This window comes from Carcharodon carcharias, chromosome 13 (assembly GCF_017639515.1).
Source record: "Carcharodon carcharias isolate sCarCar2 chromosome 13, sCarCar2.pri, whole genome shotgun sequence".
Classification (NCBI taxonomy): Eukaryota; Metazoa; Chordata; class Chondrichthyes; order Lamniformes; family Lamnidae; genus Carcharodon; species Carcharodon carcharias.
In genome coordinates, this window is record NC_054479.1 from 16,891,535 (window position 1) to 16,914,434 (window position 22,900).

At 40.9% G+C, this 22,900-nt stretch overlaps 1 protein-coding gene across 1 annotated transcript in view; it reads right to left on the reverse strand.

The window, feature by feature from the left end:
- Nucleotides 1–22,900, reverse strand: part of acacb (acetyl-CoA carboxylase beta) — a 126,210-nt gene that overhangs the window by 20,727 nt on the left and 82,583 nt on the right. Inside the window, exons 30-40 of the mRNA XM_041202590.1 lie at nucleotides 21,797–21,904; nucleotides 20,451–20,507; nucleotides 20,279–20,320; nucleotides 17,195–17,410; nucleotides 14,693–14,848; nucleotides 13,490–13,693; nucleotides 11,763–11,918; nucleotides 9,436–9,558; nucleotides 8,617–8,886; nucleotides 5,816–5,913; nucleotides 279–399 (exon numbers count right to left, since the gene is read on the reverse strand). Of these exons, the coding sequence (XP_041058524.1) occupies nucleotides 279–399; nucleotides 5,816–5,913; nucleotides 8,617–8,886; nucleotides 9,436–9,558; nucleotides 11,763–11,918; nucleotides 13,490–13,693; nucleotides 14,693–14,848; nucleotides 17,195–17,410; nucleotides 20,279–20,320; nucleotides 20,451–20,507; nucleotides 21,797–21,904 (1,551 nt within the window). The remainder of the gene's footprint in view (nucleotides 1–278; nucleotides 400–5,815; nucleotides 5,914–8,616; nucleotides 8,887–9,435; nucleotides 9,559–11,762; nucleotides 11,919–13,489; nucleotides 13,694–14,692; nucleotides 14,849–17,194; nucleotides 17,411–20,278; nucleotides 20,321–20,450; nucleotides 20,508–21,796; nucleotides 21,905–22,900) is intronic.

A 22,900-nucleotide genomic window follows, 5' to 3' on the forward strand; every position in this document is an offset into this window, starting at 1 on the left:
GAGGATGATCCACTGTTTCCATTTTTGATCAGGAAGAACAATCTGACCTCCACCCTAACAGTTTTCCAATCTTCAAAGTTGACTAATTAAGCAATTGACTTAAACGTGCGTTTTCTGTGTGATATTAAAGGAACATCACTCCCTCTAGGCAGCAGGACACGGTGGATTATATGGTATAACTCCCTTATCCTGATGAAACATTCTATCATTTAACTTACTGTAAGCGATGCCGCTCGTAAACCTATAATTGCAGAGCAGCACAGTCTTGTCACACCTACCAGACTGATTGTGATGATCTCGTTGTAGGCGAGGGAGGATTCTCCAGCAATGGTTCCAGCTCCACGCAGGTTCTCCACTCCCAGGCCTTCTTCCTTGCCAATAATGTCAGTTATAACATATCTGGAAAGCAGAACCATAGTTAGGAAGGTCACATGGACTTTCCTACACAGCCAGTTTAAGAGGTTACTAATGATGATACAAATAATGTTTGGAACGAGAACCAGAGAAGCTAATAATATTTTCACTACCCAAATTTAGTTCCCATAAAAAAGATATTATTTAACAAAAACACATGTACAGTCTTATCCAAAAGCCCAGCACAGCAAAACACCTCTACTTCCATATCATCTATTGGAGAGAATTGATGACTGCCGTTACAGTTCAATTTTTTTGGCCCACAATATTAGCTGAAGTGGGTGGACGAATGCACAACCTATGGTTATCAATATCCCTCTAAGCGAATGTTGGTTCTTACGTTCATTTGATTCCTTCCCTTTATCTGAGAAAGTGACTTGTCTCCACTCATCATCTCTTCCAGATTGCTTGGTTGAGTTTGCAGTACTCCTATTTCAAACAGGGTGAGGCAAATAACAGATAGAATCCATGTCCTACTCCATTGCATTCCATTTTAATGCAACAACATGCCATGCTACTGGCATAAAAGGACCTTCCAAGCTATAAAAATGTTTAAATGGAGTTACAGAAACTAAGTGATATTAAGCTTATCATCCTTCATCAATCATTTACAAAATACAAAATGGAAAACATTGGAATTACACTTTTCCAATGCCCAAAAGTCCCACAGGAAAGAATTATTGCTCCTTACGATTTGAAGTGGGTGACCCAGTGCACAAAGTAATTGAATAAGATGTCGAGCCCTGGGTCAATAATACATCTACTTATTGTTTCTGGATTTATGGATATGATTTACATCTACATCCAAACCTAAGGACAAGTTTCAGTCATGCCAGACGCTTTTGTATCAGATAGGACTCTAGGGTAGGACATGACCCTGAGTTCCTCACGGTAGTGTCCTTGGCCCAACCATCTTCAGGTGCTTTATCAATGACCTTCCTTCCATCATAGGGTCAGAAGTGTGGATGTTCACTGATGATTGCGCAATATTCAGCACCATTTGCGACTCCTTAGATACTGAAGCGGTCCATGTCCAAATGCAGCAAGACCTGGACAATATCCAGGCTTTGGCTGACAAGCGGCAAGTAACATTCACACCACACAAGTGCCAGGCTATGACCATCTCCAACAAGACAGAATCTAACCATTGCCCCTTGACATTCAATGGCATTACCATCACTGAATTCCCCACTATCAATATCCTGGGGGTTACCATTGACCAGAAACTGAACTGGACTAGCCATATAAATGCTGTGGCTACAAGAGCAGGTCAGGGGCTAGGAATCCTGCCACGAGTAATTCACCTCCTGACTCCTCAAAGTCTGTCCACCATCTACAAGGCACAAGTCAGGAGTGTGATGGGATACTCTCCACTTGTCTGGATGAGTGCAGCACCCACAACACTCAAGAAGCTTGACACCGTGCAGGTCAAAGCAGCCCACTTGATTGGCACCACATGCGCAAACATTCACTCCCTCCACCACCGACACACAGTAGCAACAGTGTATACCATCTACAAGATGCACTGCAGGAATTCACCAAGGCTCCTTAGACTGTACCTTCCAAACCCACACCCACTACCATCTAGAAGGACAAGAACCGCAGATAGATGGGGACACCACCACCTGGAAGCTCCCCTCCAAGTCACTCACCATCCTGACTTGGAAATATATTGCCGTTCCTTCACTGTCACTGGGTCAAAATCCTGGAACTCCCTTTCTAACAGCGCTGTGAGTGTACCTACACCACATGGACTGCAGCAGTTCAAGAAGGCAGCTCACCACCACCTTCTCAAGGGCAACTAGGAATGGGCAATAAATGCTGGCCCAGCCAGTGAAATCCACATCCCGTGAATGAATTTTTTAAAAAATGGTATTAGCAAAATAGGTTTATTTATGGAGAGAGTCATTAACAGTAGCAAAATGCAGCCATTACAAAAAAGCTCAAAGAAGAATAATATTGAAGCACTTCATTAAAAAAATGAAAAAGGCAAGGATCCGTTTGAGTTTCTTTGGATGGCTTTTCTTTGCAGCTTTGCAAGCTGTTAGACTCTTCTCAATAGCTCAGCACACTAGTCTTATTCAAATTGTTGTATCTATTTCTGTCCATAGCCCTTGCATCTGATCTTTGTATCCCTTGTGGTTCAATCAAAATTGTGATTAGCTAGAATATGAAAAATGTCAGAAACTTATACTTCTCTCACTCCTACCAAACTTTCTTTCCATGAGAACTACTCTCCATGACTAGGGCAATTACCAATATAAAGCAGTTAACTACATTAGCAGATGTAAAATGGTCTAGTGAAGACCATGGGCCGAATTTTAGTTCTGGGGTGAGGGTCCTGGCATCGGGCCCATTTCTGCGTTCCAATCCAACATCACAATAATGCTTGATGTGATTTTTTTATGAGCTGGCCAATTAATGGACGGAGTAGCTCACCTTCCAATCAAGAAAAGTGTGTGGGTTCCTGAGGGTGGAGGTCCAAAAGGAGACCCTCCAGCCCTGAGAGATTTCAGCCCCACCAACAGAGGTGGGTGCTGCTCATTCATGTAGGAGGGAGAGGGCACTTCAACATAAAAGACTTTTGGAAAACGTTAGATTAAAACAGGCCACAGCTGTCAGATAGGTACTACGGAGAGGTGGTCAAAATGGTTAATGGAGCACTGGCCCGCTAGTCTGTCAGGAGGCCATCTCCATCCTAGGCCTTGTTTCGGCCCAAGCAAGGGAGCCACGTGCTGACTGACAGATTGGCCTGAATGGTGCTTCGCTGGCTACCTGCCACATGTGAACAGGCAGTTGTCCCACACCACCCACCCCCACTACTCCCTCCCCCCCACCCCACACCCCAGCCTCAAACTAGCAAGTTCAAAATAGTCAGCAGGCGAACATGTCAGCAAAACATGCTGGCTGATGGCAGGAAATTACAGGCCCATCCAGTTCTGTTACTACCTCCTTGGCCATTTAGAAATTCAACCCCATGTGTTTTTTTTTGGGGTGCGGAAGGTAAAGTTTGATTACATACATAGTATTTACAGCATAGAAACATTTCATGTGGCCTATAACAGGTCCATGCCAATAATAATGCTCTAACCTTTTTCACCTAGTGCCATCAACATATCTTTCTATTACTTCATGTGTTCATTCAGCTTCCACTTCAATGCATCTGCGCTATTCACCTCAACTGCTCCTTGGTATGGTGAGTTCCACATTCTACACACTCTCTGGGTAAAGAGGTTTCTCCTGCATTCCCTATTGGATTTATCCATGACTACTTTATATTTATGGCCCCATGTTCTGGTCTTGCCTGCAAATGGAAAAATCTTCTCTACGTCTCCTCTATCAAATCCTTTTGTAACCTTAAAGGCCTTGATTTCAACAATCTTCAGCCAGAAGTGCCGAGTGGATGATCCATCTCAGCCTCCTCACAAATGACAGTCTTCAGGCAATTGAATTCATTCCACGTGATATCAAGAAAATGCTATGGGCACTAACAACATTCCAACTGAAGACTTGTGTTCCAGAACTTGCCGCACCCTTGCCAAGTTGTTCCAGTACAGCTACAACACTAGCATCTATCTGACAATGTGGAAAATTGCCCAGGTACATCTTCTCCACAAGAAGCAGGACAAATCCAACCTGGCAATTACCATCCCATCAGTGTACTCTCAGTCATCAGCAAAGTGATAGAAGGGGTCATCGACAGTGCTATCAAGCAGCACTTGCTCAACAATAACCTGCTCACTGATGCTCAGCTTGGGTTCTGCCAGGGTCACTCAGCTCCTGGCCTCATTGCATCCTTAGTCCAAATATGGACAAAAGAGCTGAACTCCAGAGGTGGGGTGAGAGTGACTGCCTTTGACATCAAGGCCACATTTTATCGAGTGCGGCATCAAGGAGATCTAGCAAAACTGGAGTCAATGAGAATCAGGGGAAAACTCGCCACTGGCTGGAGTCACATCTAGCACAAAGGAAGAGGATTGTGGTTGTTGGAGGTCAATCATCTCAGTCCCAGGACATCACTTCAGGAGTCCCGAAAGTAGTGTCCTAAGCCAAACTGTCTTCAGCTGCTTCATTAATGACTTTTCCTCCATGACAAGGTTAGAAGGGAGACGTTCACAGATGATTGCACAATATTCAGCACTATTCACCATTAATTAATCCTCAGATACTGAAGTAGTCCATGCCCATATGCAGAAAGACCTGAACAACATTGAGGCTTGGGCTGATAAGTGGCAAGTAGCATTCACATCACATGAGTGCCAGGTAATGACCATCTCCAACAAGAGGGAATACAAACATTTCCCTTTGATATTCAATGGTATTACCATTGCTGAATCACCCACTAACAACATCCTGGGAATTACCAGTGACCAGAAACTGAACTGGACCAGATATATTAATACAGCAGCTACAAGAGCAGGTCAGAGGCTGGGAATTGTGTGGCAAGTAACTCATCTCCTGACTCCCCAAAACATGTCTACAATCTACAAGGCACAAGTCAGGAGTGTGATGGAATACTCTCCCCTTGCCTGGCTGAGTGCAGCTCCATCAACACCCAAGAAACTCGACACCATCCAGGATAAAGCAACCCACTTGGTTGGCACCCCATCCACCATCTCCAACATCCACACCCTCCACCATTGATGCACAGTAGCAGCAGTGTGTACAATCTACAAGATGCACTGCAGGAACTCACCAAGGCTCCTTCAACATCACCTTCCAAACCCACAACCTCTACCACCTAGAATGACAAGGGCAGCAGATGCATGGGAACACCACCACTTGCAAGTTTCCCTCCAAGCCATACAACATTCTGACTTGGAAATATATCGCTGTTCCTTCACTGTTGCTGGGTCAAAATCCTGGAACTCACGCCCAAACAGCACCATGAGTATACCTACGCCATATGGACTGCAGCGGTTCAAGAAGACAGCTCACCAGCACCTTCTCAAGGACAATTAGGGATGGGCAGTAAAAATGCTGGCCTAGCCAGCGACACCTACATCCAGTGAAAAGAATAAAAAGAAGCCCCAAATGATGTCTAAACAAACAATGTATTAACAGTTATTAACTGGCTGATGTTCGCTGAATGTTTCCAGCTACGTCATTTACAATCCATAACAGGATTTATTTTTTCTGATCTGCTTCAGGCAGGAATAGATACACACAATATATATGAACAATACACCCAGCTAATTTGTTGTTTTGAGAGTGATACCTCTGGTGAAAGAAGCTTTTTAAAAACTACATAACCAAGAAGCACAAAAGCTTTGCTCCACTTTTATCACACTCTTCATCGGTTGCTTAGACAAACAATATACCAGAGATGTTACACTATCTTTTTGGATGCTGACTGTATATTAATTTCAGGTATTCAAATTTTGCTGCATATAATACCCACCTGTACTCTCCACCCTCCTCCACATGTTCACAGTGCACAGAATTAAAGGGGCTAATTCTGGTGTAGTCCTGAGGTGTCAAATATAGGTACCTGAAGCCCTGATAAATAAAATGGATATTAGAAAAAAAATTAACAATCTGAATGGTCTATTTCTATTTCAATACTTAAAGCCACAGATGAACCTGTAATGAAATTATCTCCTCGATCAGCTGAAGGTTGTTCACTTCGAAATAGTAAAAGATTCCCTTTGTTATCTAGTGTGCCGTCAGAGCTTATAGAGGTATTACACATCCCTTTAGTGAAACTACTTTCACTTACATGACACTAATAAAATTAGCTGGACTGGCTTCTGGTGGTCCAGACATCCCCTCTTACAAAATAAGTGAATTCACAGCCAGAATCATCTCCTGGATTACTGTTGATCACCTAAGTGGGTCAGGTAGGAATCTTCCAGAATATTTCCTCCCCAAAATTGGCCTGGATTTTTGTTTGATTTTTTTGCCTCTCCCAGGAGATTACATAAAAACATATGAATTAGGAGCAGGAGTAGACAATTCGGCCCTAGAGATTGCTCTGTCATTCAATAAGATCATGGCTGATCTGATTGTGGCCTTAGCTATACATTGCACCTGCTTCCACATGACTTTGTGAGGGGTGGGAAGTGTATATATTATGATACATAAGGTATTGCAATTGTCCAAAAACAAGCAGGATGGACCAGATATTCTTTACCTATCTGTCATTGTTCATATGTTCATAATTAAAAAATAACTATACCTATATTGGGATTGAGCCAAACACTACAATAATTAATCATTTATTCATTCATAGAGTGTGCTAGGCCATTTCAGAGGGCAGTTAAGAAGCAACCACATTGCTGTGGGTTTGGAGTCACATGTAGACTAGGCTGGGTAAGGAAGGCAGATTTTCTTCCCTGAAGGACGTCAGTGAACTAGACGGGTTTTTAATGACAGTCTGGTAGTTTCGCAATCATTACTGAAAATGGCTTTTTAATCCATTTTTTTGAGTAATTGAAATTAGATTCCCCAGCTGCTATGGAGAGATTTAAATTCATGTCTTTGGATCATTAGCCCAGACTTCTGGATGACTAGTCCATAAAGTAACCAAAATGCTACCATACCCCGCTGAGAGGGTACATTTAAGAACATAAGAAATAGGAGCAGGAGTAGTTCCTTTGACCCCCTCTAGCCTGCTCAGCCATTCAATACAATCACGGCTGATCTTCTACTTCAACTCCACTTTCCTGCCCATTGCCCATATCTCTTAATTCCCTAAGAAACCTTTGCTGATATTAATTACCTTAAAGTTCCCCACTCTCATTAGCCCCTTGGTTACCCTCTACTTTTGGTATGTAATTTGTATCTTCCCCTGTAAAGACAGACACAAAATATTTGTTCAACGTCTCTGCCATTTCCTGATTCTCCGTGATAATTTCTCCTATCTCTGCGTCTAAGGGAGCAATGTTTAGTTTAGCTACTCACCTTTTACATGTAAAAGCTCTTACAATCTAATTTATTTTCCTGGCTAGTTTACTCTCATATTCTATTTTCTCTTTTTTAATCAACTTTTGGTCACACTTTGCTGGTTTCTAAAACAATCCCAATCCTCAGGCCTTATTTTATTCTTTGCAAGATTATAAGCTTCTCCTTTTAATCAAATAGTGTCCTTGACTAGCAAGCCACAGGTGGATCTTCTAACTGAGTTCTTCTATCTTAATGAAATGTATTTTTGTTGAAAATTTTGAATTGTTTCTTTAAATATTTCCCACTGTTCATTTATTGGGGGAAGCAGTGGCATAGTGGTATTGTCACTAGACCGGAAACCCAGGGTAATACTCTGGGGCCTGGGTTCAAATTCCACTATGGCAGATAGTGGAATTTGAATCCAAAAAAAATCTGGAATTAAAAGTTTAATGATGACTTACTGGTTGTCATAAAAACCCATCTGGTTCACTAATGGACATTAGATGGGTTTTCCCCTTCCATTAGGGAAGGAAATCTGCTGTTCTTACCTGGTCTGGCCTACATGTGACTCACAGCAATGTGGTTGACTCTTAAACACCCTCTGAACAAGGGCAATTGGAGATGGGCAATGAATGCCCACATCCCATAAACAAATAAAAAAAACTCAGTTCACTCAATCAAACTGAACAAGCTCATCCTCATACCTACATAACTTTGTTTGAGTTTAAGATTCTTAAACAGTGACTCATGAATTGAAACCCCTTCTTCCCATACCACTCTTCGAACCAAGCATTTAATTCTCTAATTTTTTTGACCTTATGCCAATTGGCATGTGGCACCTTTGAGGCTCTGTGATTAATTTGGATCCTAACACCTCAAACTCTCTAATTAGAACATCATTTTCCTTATGTTGTTAGTTCCCACATGGACCATAGGAGAATCCTTCCCTTCCCACACCAAGTTTGTCTGCAGCCACGAGAAGATGTTTTTAACACAACACAACATTTAAACACCCAGTCACAGCTGCAGGGAACAATATCTATCCTATGACTAAATTCTTCCCTATAATGACCACTTTGCTTTTTACTCCCTCAACTTGAACGGCCACCTGCACCATGGTGCTAGGGGCAGTTTTCCCACCCACCCTGCCATCCTTTTTCTCATCCACACAGGTAACAAGTACCTCATACCTGTTGGCCAAAGTCAAGGGTGTCCATCACTTGAGGAAGAATTAGGGACTCATACCTACTCAATGAAAAGACAGCGAACTGGAATTGAGTAGCTATTAAGGCAGAGGGAGATGAAAAAAGGATTTACCTTGTATAGATCATCAGGATCTTCCCAGGCCACTTGGAACATGTTCTTTATCTCTTCAGCAAGCCCAATCCTGGCACCACTGTTAGCTGCTATATAGATTCTTGGAATGCCTTCCACTCTGGCTAGTTGAGATGCCCGCAGGAACAGCAAATCCTCCTCAGGGCCAAATGAGCCATTCTTATAAGTGAGGTCATTACAAATGACAATAATGTCACGTCCTTCAGGATATTCTGGAGTTTTTAAGTTCATTTTCCAAGCCACTATTCCTACCTGAGGGAAATTCCAAAACAACATATTCAATAGTTGTAGACAACGTGGAAGTGGCCTGCAGGAATATAGTAACAAATCCAACAGTAAAATTTTTTGAAGAGAACTAGAATTGTTCAAACACACCATAATTGAAAGTGTGGTAAATGGAGCCAGAAATTCTTCAAGGAAAAATTCTGAGTGCATTCTTAGAAGATAAATGCATCTATGTTATTCATTTCAACTACATCACATGGTAACGAGTTCCACACTTGAAACATTCTTTGTCTGAGGAAGTTTCGCCTGAATTTCCTACTGAATTTATTAGTGATGTTGGTAGTTTATTTTAGCATCTTATATTTGTGGTCCCTAAGTTCTTACTTTCATTCTATGTAATAAGGTTGGTCCTATAATTTACTATTTCAAGGTTTGGCACCATGGACTGCATAACACTACATTTTTAAATGGACCTCTTTTTCTCTCCTACTGTTTTCAATTTTAATGACATTGTCCATTATGGGCCTCGGAACTTCACCTAGTTTGCTCAATAAAACAGAAGTGAAATGTACATACCTCATTACCTCCAGGAGTCCTGTTCATATGAACTAGGTGACCCTGAGAGTCCAGCACAAGTTCTGTGCACAGGAATGGTTCCTTCGGACACTCCACATTAGGTCCCCACAGCTTAAAGAGAGCCTGGGCCACAGAAGGAAAAGAAAAGACAGGAATTTTTACAGTTTAATTTTTCATCAGATTTGTTGATACACAGAAGAACAAAGCTAAGATCATGTTAAATTACCCCGATCGAGGTTTAGTAAGTGGTTCAGCTCATCAGATACACCGCTTATCATATAAAAGTGGCCAATGAGAGTTCTTCGAACAGTTTAACAGCAAAGCACAAAATCAGGTATGCTATTGATTTATATAGACCAAGAAGATCCTTCATCTGTGCTGAACTAGCTTAGCTCAGCTGAGGGAACATAATAGTCTTCAGTAACTTGGAAAGAGTGGAATCATCTCATTCCTGATCATCATTAAGCAAAACTATCATCACCTTGGGGTTACCATTGATCAGAAACTTAACTGGACCAGCCACATAAATACTGTGGCTACAAGAACAGGTCAGAAGCTGGGAATTTTGCTGGGAATTCTGCAACTCGCCTCTTGACTTCCCAAAGTCTATCCATCATCTACAAGGCACAAGTCAGGAGTGTGATGGAATACTCTCCACTTGCCTGGATGAGTGCAGCTCCAACAACACTCAAGAAGCTCAACACCGTCCAGGACAAAGCAGCCCACTTGACTGGCATCCCATCCACCACCTTCAACTTTCGCTCCCTCCACCACTAACTCAAAGTGGCAACAGTGTGTACCATCTACAAGACGCTCTGCAGGAACTCACCAAGGCTCCCTCAAAAGCACCTTCCAAACCTGCGACTCTACTATCTAAAAGGATAAGGGCAGCAGCTCCATGGAAACACCATCATCTGCAAGTTCCCCATCCTGACTTGGAACTATATTGCCGTTCCTTCTCTGTCGCTGGATCAAAACCCTGGAACTCCCTTCCTAAACTTACTGTGTATTTTTTTTATTCATTCAAGGGATATTGGCTTCGCTGGCTAGGCTGGCATTTATTGCCCGTCCCTAATTGCCCTCGAGAAGGTGGTGGTGAGCTGCCTTCTTGAACCGCTGCAATCCATGTGGTGTAGGTGCACCCAAGTGCTGTTGGGGACCGAGTTCCAGGATTTTGACCCAGCGGCAGTGAAGAAACAGTGATATTTTTCCAAGTCAGGATGGTGAGTGGCTTGGAGGGGAAATTTCAGGTGGTGGTGTTCCTACTGCTACTTTGCGTCGGTGGTGGAGGCAGTGAATGTTTGCGGATGGGGCACCGATCAAGCGGGCTGCTTTGTCCTGGATGGTGTCAAGCTTCTTGAGTGTTGTTGAAGTGTTGTGTGTAACTACACCACCAGGCCTGCAGTGGTTCAAGATGACGACTCGCCATCACCTTCTCAAGGGCAATTAGGGACGGGCAATAAATGTGGCCTAGGCAGTGTCATCTACATTCTGTGAAAGAATACATTTTTTAAAAGTTGCTGAAAAGCAGATGTTGTATGAGGAAATGTTGCATTTACATGTGATGATAATCAATCTACCAGGAGGCAGCCAATGGCCATGTATTTGTGTTCCTACTAAAGAGAGGAAGCAAAAATTGGGAACAGAGGAAGTGGAGGCTGATGCAAATGCCATCCAGAAAATGCATCCTATTCAAGTAACTGCTTTATTCCTACAGGATGTTAGAAGGAGGAATATCAGCTCATGGCTGAGTGCAGGGGAAGGGTCAGGCAATCACTTTTCCAATTTATAATATATATCCACACACACAGGAGTTAAGACATGCTGTTCCAGATGCAAAGGAATGGCATTTTTAAAATCTGAAATGTCTTGTGCAATGATGAGGGTTTAAAGTATTTAAAACACATGTTCTACATTTAGAATCCCAGCACCATGAAGCAAGATCTAATCTGCAGAGAATGCATTACCTCAAATCATGTGGTGACTTTCTACTTGTGATTAAAAATAGGTAAGCGAATAAGTAAAGGCGCACCTCATTACCCTACACTTTGACAGATTAACACAACTCAAACATGAATGCGTGTGGGAAGATGCTTTTTTCAATTTGACACAGTCTTCACTTTGCTGTCTGATTATTTATCTAAAAGATTGTCACACTTGACCAGGTAGGTATGCATGGTCACAGAAGACAGATTTAGGTGAAGCCTTCTGCCACCCACAAGATCTCTGAAAGCACCCAGCATCTATGGAACTGCTCCTAAAAAAAAGGATTCAACACCTTTATGAGAGGAGGATATTGCTAATGAAAGATGAAAAAACAATCTTACCTGTTGAAATATTTCAGGAAAATCGTATACATAGGTTGTTCCCAAAGACTGCGCTTGGAATCGTTTTGCCTGTAGTAGGTCTTTGGTGACGTAAGGTGTGTCCATCAACATTCCATGGAGAGGTCCCTGCTTTTCCCCATATGAAATGAACATGATCTAAATACAAGTACAGAAGTTAAATTTCAAATGTTATTATTTCTCAAAGGGAAATTCATCAGAATTGGTATGTAATCCAGGGATCAAAATGCCCCAGGAATTCAAGCAGAGTTTATGCGGTTATATGTGAGGTTCAAAAGAGCTAATCACTGTGAAACTAATAGGGGTGAAAAAAAAAACTGATTACAAAAATTGATATAAATAGACAAATTTAAGTTATTATAATTTTAACTTGACCATAACTCGAAAGGAATTCAGCATGAAAGCAACAATCTTGGTCTTTCCTATCGCCAGGGTAGGCTTTCCATTGACATCTATTACGACTTATAGATTTATATGGATTATATTTCTTTCCACTTAAAGGACTCGATTCACTTTTCTGAGTCCGGCTTTGCCAATTCATTCATTTTGATGATGCCACCTTCCACACAAGAGCTTCTGTTTACTCAGCAAAAGATTCCTCTCCACCGTGTTAGGCAATACCTTCAATTGGGTCCATCTCATTTCCTGTGATCCTACCCTCATCCATTCCCTCTCACCTCAAGCATGACAGGGTTCCCACCTTCCATCCACCAGATTTTGCATTCAACAGATCATCTGCTATCATTTCCAGCATCTCCAACATGATCCCACCTTCAAACACACCTTTCTCTTCAATTTTTCTGAAGGAACTGTTTCCTCCATGATATGCTGATTCTCTCGTCCAACACCCCTACCAGCTTCTCTCTTTCCATTTACACCTCCTCAGGCAAATACACAAGCTTATTCATCCCCTCCCACATCACTATCCAGGACCATATATGTTCCTTCTGGGTAAGTCAGCAATTTACATACTGTTCCTCCAACCCTATCATCCTGTATTTGTTGCTGCGGTGCAGTCTTCTCTATAGAAGGTAGACCAAGAGCAGATTAGATGAATGCTTTGTTAAACATCTCTGCTATGTCTGTAAGTGTGAGATCCTAAGATCCCTGTCAATTGTCACTTCAATTCCCCTTCTCTTTCCCCTCTTGTTTTTGCCTGCTACACTATTCGAATTAAAGTGAACACAAGCTCCAAGAGTGGCATCTATCTGTCTAGTAGGCATTTTGCAGCCCCTTCACTTTAGTGTTGATTTTAATACTTCCATGTCTACCTGCCTCAGCTCTTACCGCCTTCAGCTATTCAAACATTCCCTGTGTCTCTGAAAAGCTTTAATTTCTTGCACTCTGTTTTCTATTGTTTCATGTCAATTTTATTTTTTGCCATGTAACCATTGCCTGTTTTCTCATTTTCATGTGAATAAAGATTCCTCCCATTTCCCTTGTTCTTAACCTTTCTAAATGCTGTTAATCTGTAAAATCCTCCCCAGTGACGAATGGTTTATGTCTTAAATAGATCCTCTGTTTTCCTACAGGGGCTGCCTGACCTACGGAGTGCTTCCAGCATTCAGATTTTGCTTCTGAGTTACAAAATCAGCAGTTTTTGACTGTTTGCCAAGTTTTTTCCTCTCTTTTCCAAAGGGAAATGGAGCTTTAGAATGCTTTCACATTTTCTAGACCCAAGTGCCAACAACAATTCAATAAGCATATACCTCCCCAGTTCTGGCATTTGTCACCTCCTTGTACATGCTCATATCCAAGTAATATCCAGATTCATTGGTGAGGAGCAAACGGATTGGGATTGCCTTTCCTGTGGGGGTTAGACGGATATTTATTTTGAGCTCAGCCTGCAGGACCCTGAGCTTCCACAGCCTGCTCCCATATCTCATCACCATGTCATGGACGGATTTCTCAATCTGAAAATAAAAATTTAAAAATTTATAAAGTCAAATCTATGCAATGCAAAAGGAACAGATTTTATAGTGGGGAAAAGAGTCACACATCCCTATTTCTGTAACATCAGCTTTTACAAGGGAAACTATGATGTGCTTTAACAATTTGGTAAATATTTTTAAATAAAGTCCAACATATTCAAGAAAGAGAAAAAACAACAAGGTACTGTGCTGACAACAACTCTCAGCTTCAAAACAAAAGCATAACAATTATTGGCCTCACAGGTATTATGACCCCTATCAGTTTATGTTGTGATGTGTCTTCCCTTAGGGAAGCAAACATTAATTGTGTCCCTCAGCTGACAAATTAGGCACCCAAGATTTGAGCGACTTCACGGCTCCAGCAACTTACACAATACAAGTTCATGATGGGTATGAGCCCTTCATGCAAGCTCAGGATTTTTGAGGAGAGCAGAAACGTATGTTCATACCTTCTAACAAAACAGGTCAATGACAAGAATACTTAATCTTATGAGCAGGATTAGACCCAGTGATACAAATCTGCTGTGGACAACTGACATTGCAACTCGACTGGAAACGATAGCAAAAGATAGCCAAATAGGACAGCTGGTATTATAATAAAATAAACATTGATGTTCTGTTACTGCAGGCCACCAGTACTTTATGCAAATATACATATAGCACTATTACTGCATCTACCTCAGATTACAAGGGAAAGCAAATTCTGGAAGATGGTACTGTGAACTTGAAGTAGCTACTTCTTTGTCATATTCTAAGCAACTCCTCTGCAGGTCCATTGGATTTTTCCATTTTATACACAATGAAATGCATTCATGATGTGTATTTTCGAAATTCCCCACTGTTAGGTCAAAAGTAAAATACTTGCTTGCTAAAAACATTCTCCTTTGGTTTTAAATGATGGAAAGTGAAAGCATGAGCAATGACTGGTTTAACAGTTTTGAGCTAACAATTCAGAAAACAAGAAATCTGAACTTTTCAAACCTTGGATGGGTCCATTATCACAGTTGGCACGAAGTTGAGGAAGATATGGTTGCAGTCGGTCCGTACAGTCTGTTTGTTAAAAGCCACCTCTAGTTCATCCATGGCCTCAAGCAGCAGTCGTTCTCCCTCATTTTGTAGATATTCAAAAGAGGCTTCCTATCAAATGTAAAGTGCAAGAGTGCACAAGACTGAAATCGCAACAAATTGAGAACTGAAATAGATCCATTTAATTTTGTTACAATTTTTTTCAGGATCAGAATCTTCTTATTTTTAATCCCGATTCCCTACTTGACAACTGCTCTGACACCTCTTCAAGTAGTAATCGCCTCAAAGAGATATGGTCTTGTCATGACTTTTCCTTCCTGGCCAAAATGTTCCCTTGAGGGAAAGCACAGAATCACAGAATTATTACAGTGCAGAAGGAGGCCATTCAGTCCATCATGTCTGCAACGGCTCTCTGAGCATTTTAACTTAGTGCCCATCTCCTGCCTTTTCCCCATAACCCTGTACATTTTTTCTTTTTAAATAATCAACCATTGCCCTCTTGAATGCCTCAATTGAAGCTGCCTCCACCACACTTCCAGGCAGTGCATTCCAAACCCTACTTACTCGCTGTGTGAAAATGTTTTTTCTTACCTCGCGTTTGCTTCTTTTGCAAAACACTTTATAACTGGGCCCTTTGGTTCTCGATCCGTTCATGAGTGGCAACAGTTTCTCCATATCTATTCTGTCCCTCATGATTTTGAAAACTGCTATCAAGTCTCCTCTTAGCCTTCTCCTCTACAAGGAAAACAGTCCCAACTTCTCCTCATAACTCAAGTTTCTCATCCCTGGAATCCTTCTCGTAAACCTCTTCTTTACTCTCTCCAATACGTTCACATCTTTCCTATGGTGTGGTGCCCAGAACTGTACACAATATTCCAGCTGAGGTCTAACCAGTTTCTTATATAAGTTCGTCAAAACCTCCCTGTTCTTATACTCTATGCCCTAATATTCTAAGTTTTTGATATTTAAACTAAGGACAGTTCTTAGCAATTCATTCCCAAAAGTATATTGGATCACCTAATAAGTATTGATAATGAAGGAAATGTCTAGTGTTATCACTTCCATCTGTTTTCATTCTTGAAGGGTAAGGCCATGTATGCAAATTAATAAATTAGAGATAGCATACAAAGAAAAAGACGGCTTGTAACTTAGAATTTACTGTAAGAATTCATTTCCATTCCAATGTTATTTTTTTTACACAATATTAAGCCCAGTGTAATCTAACATGGAACTCTAGATTCCATTTCCCTTTCCACCTTTCTCATATAAGAAATAGGGCAGATGTAGGATATTCAGTCTTTCAAGCCTGCTCTGCCATTCAATAAGATCTTGACTGATCTTCTATCTCAGTTCCACCTTCTCGCACTATCCCCATATCCTATGATTCCCTTAATGTCCAGAAATTTTCTGATTTGGTCTTGAATATACTCAATAACTGAGCATCCTTAGCTCTCTGGAGTAGAGAATTCCAAAGGTCCAGAACCTTTAATTAAGAAATTTCTCATCTCAGTCATAAATGGCCTGCCCCTTATTCTGAGATTGTGACCCTGTGTTCTAGACTCTCCAGCCAAGGGAATACCCTCCCAGCTTCTATCCCGTCACGTCTCTCAAGAATTTTATATGTTTCAATAAGATCATCTCTCATTCTTCTAAACTCCAGGAAAGTTAGACCGAGACTATTCAATCTCTCCTCAGAGGACAACCAACTCTTTCCAGCCTTAGATTAAAATGGAAGTTGTATTTTGTGGGGTATTTAGGATAGTGTATTGTACACTCCCATTATTCTACAACTACTTTACCCCTCAGAAACATTTCTTCAGCCCCCATAATAGGGAAGAAAGAAAAAAAAAATTCCAACGTCTTTTAATATAATACTTTACTGGTTCTCCAGTTATAATACCATCTATTACCCTGTAAAATTTTCTTTTCCACATTTGCTTAATTAAATGTTTTTAAAAACTCTAAAGCAATATAGCTTTGTTACCTGGTAATGGGATTGGAGATTATAAAAATAAACAAAGAGAGAAATTATAAGATACTCCGGAGGACATCACAGTCCATGTGATGGGCAATTTTGGCAACAGTTCAAGGCCATAATCAATGAAGATGCAAAAATGGTTTACTATTCTTAGTTATTCTGATTGCCTTTGGGAATCTGAGAACAAAACTTTTTCTCAGGGGATTAAATAGGTTAGGTAGAGCTCATGATAGGGTAGATTTTCCACCTGGTCTTTTGAAGAAGCAAGCCAGAGGGATCAAATAGCCTTTTCTTGCTCAAGCCTTCTTCTTGCAATTATTTTCCTCCTCTTACCCCTAATTTTGGCTGGATTGGATTCAATTTTTGGTGTGACATGTCCATCATGCTAATTTCTGATAAATTGAACTACATGCTTAGTTGCAATCAAAAAGTTGCATCAAGCATCAAAAGAGGTGCTCCATAATCCCAAGGTTTCTCACCTTGGTGATGAGGTCAGGGTGCCGTACTATCGCTCGGACAAAGAACCTGTAGTCAGTGACCTCTGCTCCCTTCTTCACCTTGGCAGCACCTAGGTACAGGTGCATCTTGTGATTACTGCAGGGAACAGCAGTGAGGTCAAAGTTTCGCATTCGGTTGAGTTCCAGCTGAAAGGCTAGTGCTGGATCCAAATATCGATAAATACGATCCTCTGCAAACTGGATAATGAGATTTTAAAGTACACACACATTATATGCTTTTAAATGTAAATGAAATAACTTTTTCCCTCCTCTCTTCAAATTACAAATTTCTGCAACAGTATAGTTCTACCGAGATAAATGTCCACCCAATACATCACAAAAGTGTCAGTACCTCAGGTGCAACCTCAGGATCATGTGGAGTGGGCATAAATCACAGAGCTTGATCATCATGTGACATCTGCAAATGTGCATTTTGCAGCAGGTATTTCTGAAGAGAGTGAGAACTTTGGCTAGCTTTATCCTCTCACTATATGCCAGGGGTGCTTGGGCCAGTTAAAGCAATTTCAACATCATAATTGAGATCAGCTAACACAGTGTAGACTAGAGATAGAACTTGATCTGTGCAGCTCAGATCCACACTGTGCACTGTACTTGTCCACTGAGCCTTCAAGTGAGACAATATTAACACACATGTTCGAGAGACATCTTGTTTTGTTAAAGAAAAATAAATCCTTAGTTAGAAGTCTTTGATTTAAGGTGTTCACCTACAAAGCATTTTTTTAAAAAGAGAGATAAATGGACAGAATTTAATCACAGGCTTTGGGATTCTGACATCAGGACCAAACGGGGCTCCTGAACCCAGACCAAGGGAACTATTAACCTGGAGGCGGCCTCCCCAACTGGTTGCCTCTGGGCTTTTGGTCCATGTACCAATGGCAGGATCCTGTTGGCCCCAGAAGGCTGACAGCTCACTTGTCTTGGCAGCCCCACTTGGAAAAGTGATGAGGAAAATCTCTGCATTCATATAGCCTTTAATTATTTAAGTTGGCTGCCCTCCTCCATTGTGGGAGGGAGAGGAAGGGTGGGGGGGCGGCCGACTTACATGTGGTCCCGCCCACTGGGAAACTTCCCACCCTCCACCCTCCTCGCCCAGGTGGGAAAATCCTGCCCACTGTCTTTATGAAAAGGTGATGAGGAAAATCTCTATGCATCTGTTAAATGCATGAAGTGAATCATGTCAAAGTGCACTGTAAGCAAAACATGCAAGTTTTCAACTCCCCTTGCAAAACAAAAGTTTATTCATGAAAACAATGTGCAGGATTTTCCAACCCCATCAGCGACAGAAAATTTGACGGACCAGCAAAAGGTCCATTGGCTTTGGGCAGGAATTTCCTGTCCCAAGGCCGGTGGGACTGGAAAATCCTGCCCAATGTCTTTTACAGCTTAGTAGTGTGCATTCCAAATTGAGTAGCACTAATGGTCTCTACCCTTATCAGTGTTTTTAGGACTTACAGACCACCATTTAGTTTGACCAAACTGGGGTCAGAAAGCAGGAACTGGAGATCTTCAGCTGTAGCTTCACAAACTAACTCAACATGGCAATTTGAATTGAGAACAAGCAACTTCCCACTGATTATTTATTTTAATAAAAGGTTTCAGCTGACTAAGATATAGGTGAGGTTTTAACTCAGATTCATTCTGCTTAATCACGGAACAATTTCATTACTCAAAGCCTGTGGGAGGAATGGATTCTTCACTTGATTATGCTTATAAATATATTCATACAAGATTAAGGTTTAAAGTAAGTTGTTTATTCTTGGTCCCTGAAGTTCAGCTGAGTTAGGGCATGAGGAAGGTATTAAGTGAAATTTTTAAACAAACGTTTCCAAATTAGTAGCATTAGTGCGTTTGATGATTGAGTGAAGAGATATGACCATACATAATGTGGCACGGATACGTTCATCAAACAACAAGTCAAATGCAGCTAAGTATAAAGATTTTGAAATCTTTGTCATTCGACTGGTTGAAAAGTAATTTTCCTTTAAAGACATTTTGATCAGGTAGCAATTTTCCAGACAGAGGTAGAATGAAAACCCTTTAGTAAAATGTTTAAAATTTTAAAAAGTATGAAGAACCAGATTAAAACAGGTACAGTAGGTTATTTTTATTAGAATTGTTTTAAGGTTTTATTTTGAGGATGTTATAGTAATGAAGCAAATTCTGACCTTTGATTAACTTCATTACCGTAATTTAGTCACTGTCAACATCCTGTTGTAACAATTTACAATGCAAAAACTTACAAGACCAGCAGGAGAGTAAATTCCCTGGATTTGTGGCAAGGATTAAAATTTCAAATTAAAGAGAGAGGACAATCTCGAAAAATCCCCTCAAAATTTTAAAAATTATTCAAGATCTTGAAGACATTCACAGACTCAACAATTACCACATAGATGTATCAGCTCTCAGCTACTCTTTTTCCTGAACTAACATGTTTGTTCATCTAAGTTCAAAATGAGAACAGTGCACTTTCAGCTATCAATATCAGCATTAATCATTCTTTGTTCTGATACAGCACAAGTTAAAATTCTCTTTAACCCAGCCCAACAGAATCTTATATAAAAACAAAAAACTGCGGATGCTGGAAATCCAAAACAAAAACAGAATTACCTGGAAAAACTCAGCATGTCTGGCAGCATCGGCAGAGAAAAGAGTTGACGTTTCGAGTCCTCATGACCCTTCGACAGAACTGTTCTGTCGAAGGGTCATGAGGACTCGAAACGTCAGAATCTTTTATCCCCAACCTCAAGAATTAATTGCTAAGAAACCGGTGTAATATTTCTACTTCCTTTATTATCTCCCATTCTGGCCTTTTAGTGACACTGAAAATCAGTAGCAAATAGCCATACACACTTGTGTTGACTAAATAAGAATCATGTTAGCTGGAAGAGTATAGAGATTTCCAAACTCAGGTCCCAGAAATAATAGGACGCCCTTGACACGCAGTGCTAGCTATGGAGTTTTCCTCATGCTCCAAAAGGCGTACAACCACAACTCAAAGAGGCAATACTTATCATTCTTCTATCTGTGGCAAATGGTTTCATGTACCTCAGCTCCTGCCCTGAAGGTGAAGTATTTTGGGAGTTCTCGCTGTAAAGGAAAGAGAGATTGGGAAGAAAATCTAAAATTCAGTGGTCATATTGTGGATACTTAAAATTGAAGTTAATAATCTTTGACGTGAAAGCCTTCAGGACGAATGAACCAATTTAGAAAAGCTCACCTGCTGTCCAACTAGAAAGGTGATTCGTCTGATTCCATGGTTGAAGAGAAGTGCTTTCTGTAAACACAAGGAAAAAGGAAAAGCTGAAGACTTTGATGTTTTTTTTTGCAGCAATATCAAGTTAGAAAGCCAATATTTTCAGGAGTCGTCTGCTCTGGAAACTATCATATTGGCGGTTTGCTTTAGTTACTATATAAAATGTTCAATGAGCTTGGGTTTAATTCTCATGAAAATTGATGTACAAATTAGTAGAGATATTTTATGCAATGGTTTCCTCTCCTAAGATACCTTTTACAATTTTATAACTTTAATTAGTACATAGTAAATTTAAACAGGTATTGAATCGAACTTCTTGGAATAATTCTCCAGCGGATAGTAAAGACAAGAGCATTAGCTAATTCAAAATGCAATTGGATGTGGAAATGGAAAAATTAGGGCACATGAAGGGTGAGTCTCAATCACTTGTCTTCCTTGACTTTTTTAATGTAAAAATGAACCCATTTTGATTACACTAGGCCTTCAAAACATATGTGATGAACAGCCATAAAACTATAATTGTCATGGGACAGCACCCCTACCTATAGCGAAAAAGAAAAAAACTTGCATTAATAAATCACCTTTCACCTTCACCTGACACCTTAAAGCATTTTACAGCCAATTAAGTAATTTTTTTTTTGAAGTGTAGTCACTGTTGTAATGCAAGAAATGTGCCAGCTAATTTGTGTGCAGCAAACTCCCACAAACAGCAATGTGATAATGACTAAGGGCGGGATTCCACCCCCCTCCCCTCCCCTCCTCCCCCCCTCCCCCCTCCAACCCCCCTCCCCCCCTCTCTTCTCCCTCCCCCCTCCAACACCCCTCCAACCCCCTCCCCCCCCCTCCACCCCCTCCACCACCACCCCCTCCTCCCCTCCCCCCCCACCCCCCCAACCCCGCTGGTGGGATCTTCCGGTCCTGTCAAAGTCAATGGAGATTTGAATGGCTCGCCGCATCCGCCGAGGGGAAAGCTGCCATGGCAGGACTGGAAAATCCTGGCCCAGATATCTCCTTTTGTGATATTGATTGAGGGATAAAGTATTCGTCAGGATACCAGGGATAACTTCCCTGCTTTTCTTCAAAATAGGGCCATGGGATTATTGACATCTACCTGAGAGGACGGATTAACATCTCATCCGAAAGACAACAGCTCTCATAATGCAGCACTCCCTTAGTGGCTCAAGTGCTGGAGTGAGATTTGAAACAAAAGCCTCCTGACTCAGGGGTGAGAATGCTACCAACTGAGCCACAGCTGACATGGGGTAATGGCCTTTCATGGCTCAAATCTAAAAGGCAGATTTTATAGATACCTTTGAATGGCAGAAACTGCTGAAGATAGGCACCAGTTCATCATCCTGATCATAATCAACCTCTTTGAGGGCAACATTCAGAATATGGATAGGTTCCTCCTTCAAGCTCTGTTTAAACAAATAACATTTTAAAAAGGTTTTTATTTATAATTACTAATTGACTTTCTGGCCATAGGGGATAAGCAGTAACAGGCTCTCGGATGCGTCCATTGAAATGATGAATGCTTCTGTCACTTCTAGCTGTTAACCTACTTCATCTCCATTTTATTGATTCCGCTCTGGTTATTACTCTTCTGAACTTGCCTTTCTCATTCTTTCTAAAATCAAAAGGTTTTTTAAAATCCCACAGAAGGAGACTACTCAGCCCATCCGTGCTAGCTCTGTGAAACCATGCCTTCGTTGACTTGATCTCTCAAGCATCCTACTTTACAAATTTCTGACATTGTCTAACTCAAATGCCAACTCATCCAAAACTCACTGCCTGCAACCTGTCCTGCATTACACCCCATTCACTCATCACCCTGTACTCAAGAATATCCATTGTTTCCGTTCCACTCTACTTTCCTTACAGTTGAATTTTATATTTTTTACATATTTATCTAAAAACTTTTTTATAAGACATAATGGGTTCTGTTTTCACCACTCTTTCTAGTAGAACATGTCCTAACAATCTTCTGCATAAAAATAAATTCTTACAAACTCTCCCTTTTTTTGGTTATCAACTTAAATTCATGCTCAAAAGTTACCAATTCGTCAGCTAATGAAATAGTTTCTTTTCCCAAAATCTCTCTTAAATATTCGTCTTGGTTTTCATGAAAAAAGTCCCAGATTTCAGTCTCCCCTAAAGCCATGCATCCTTGGTATCATCTTATTGAATCTCTTCTGCACCTTTCCCCTGATGTGGGCATCCTTCCTAACGTAAGATGTACAAAACTGGGCACAATATGCCAACTACATGGCCTTGCTCCTTTCTGCATTCTCGTCACGGTCTCCTAACCCAAATCATTCTTTCTGAGGACCTCAAAATTCCTCAAGTTACCTTTCTCCTGTAATGTGCAAGTTTTAAAATCCCAAACTTGGTGTCCTCTAAGCTTCCTCAGTTGA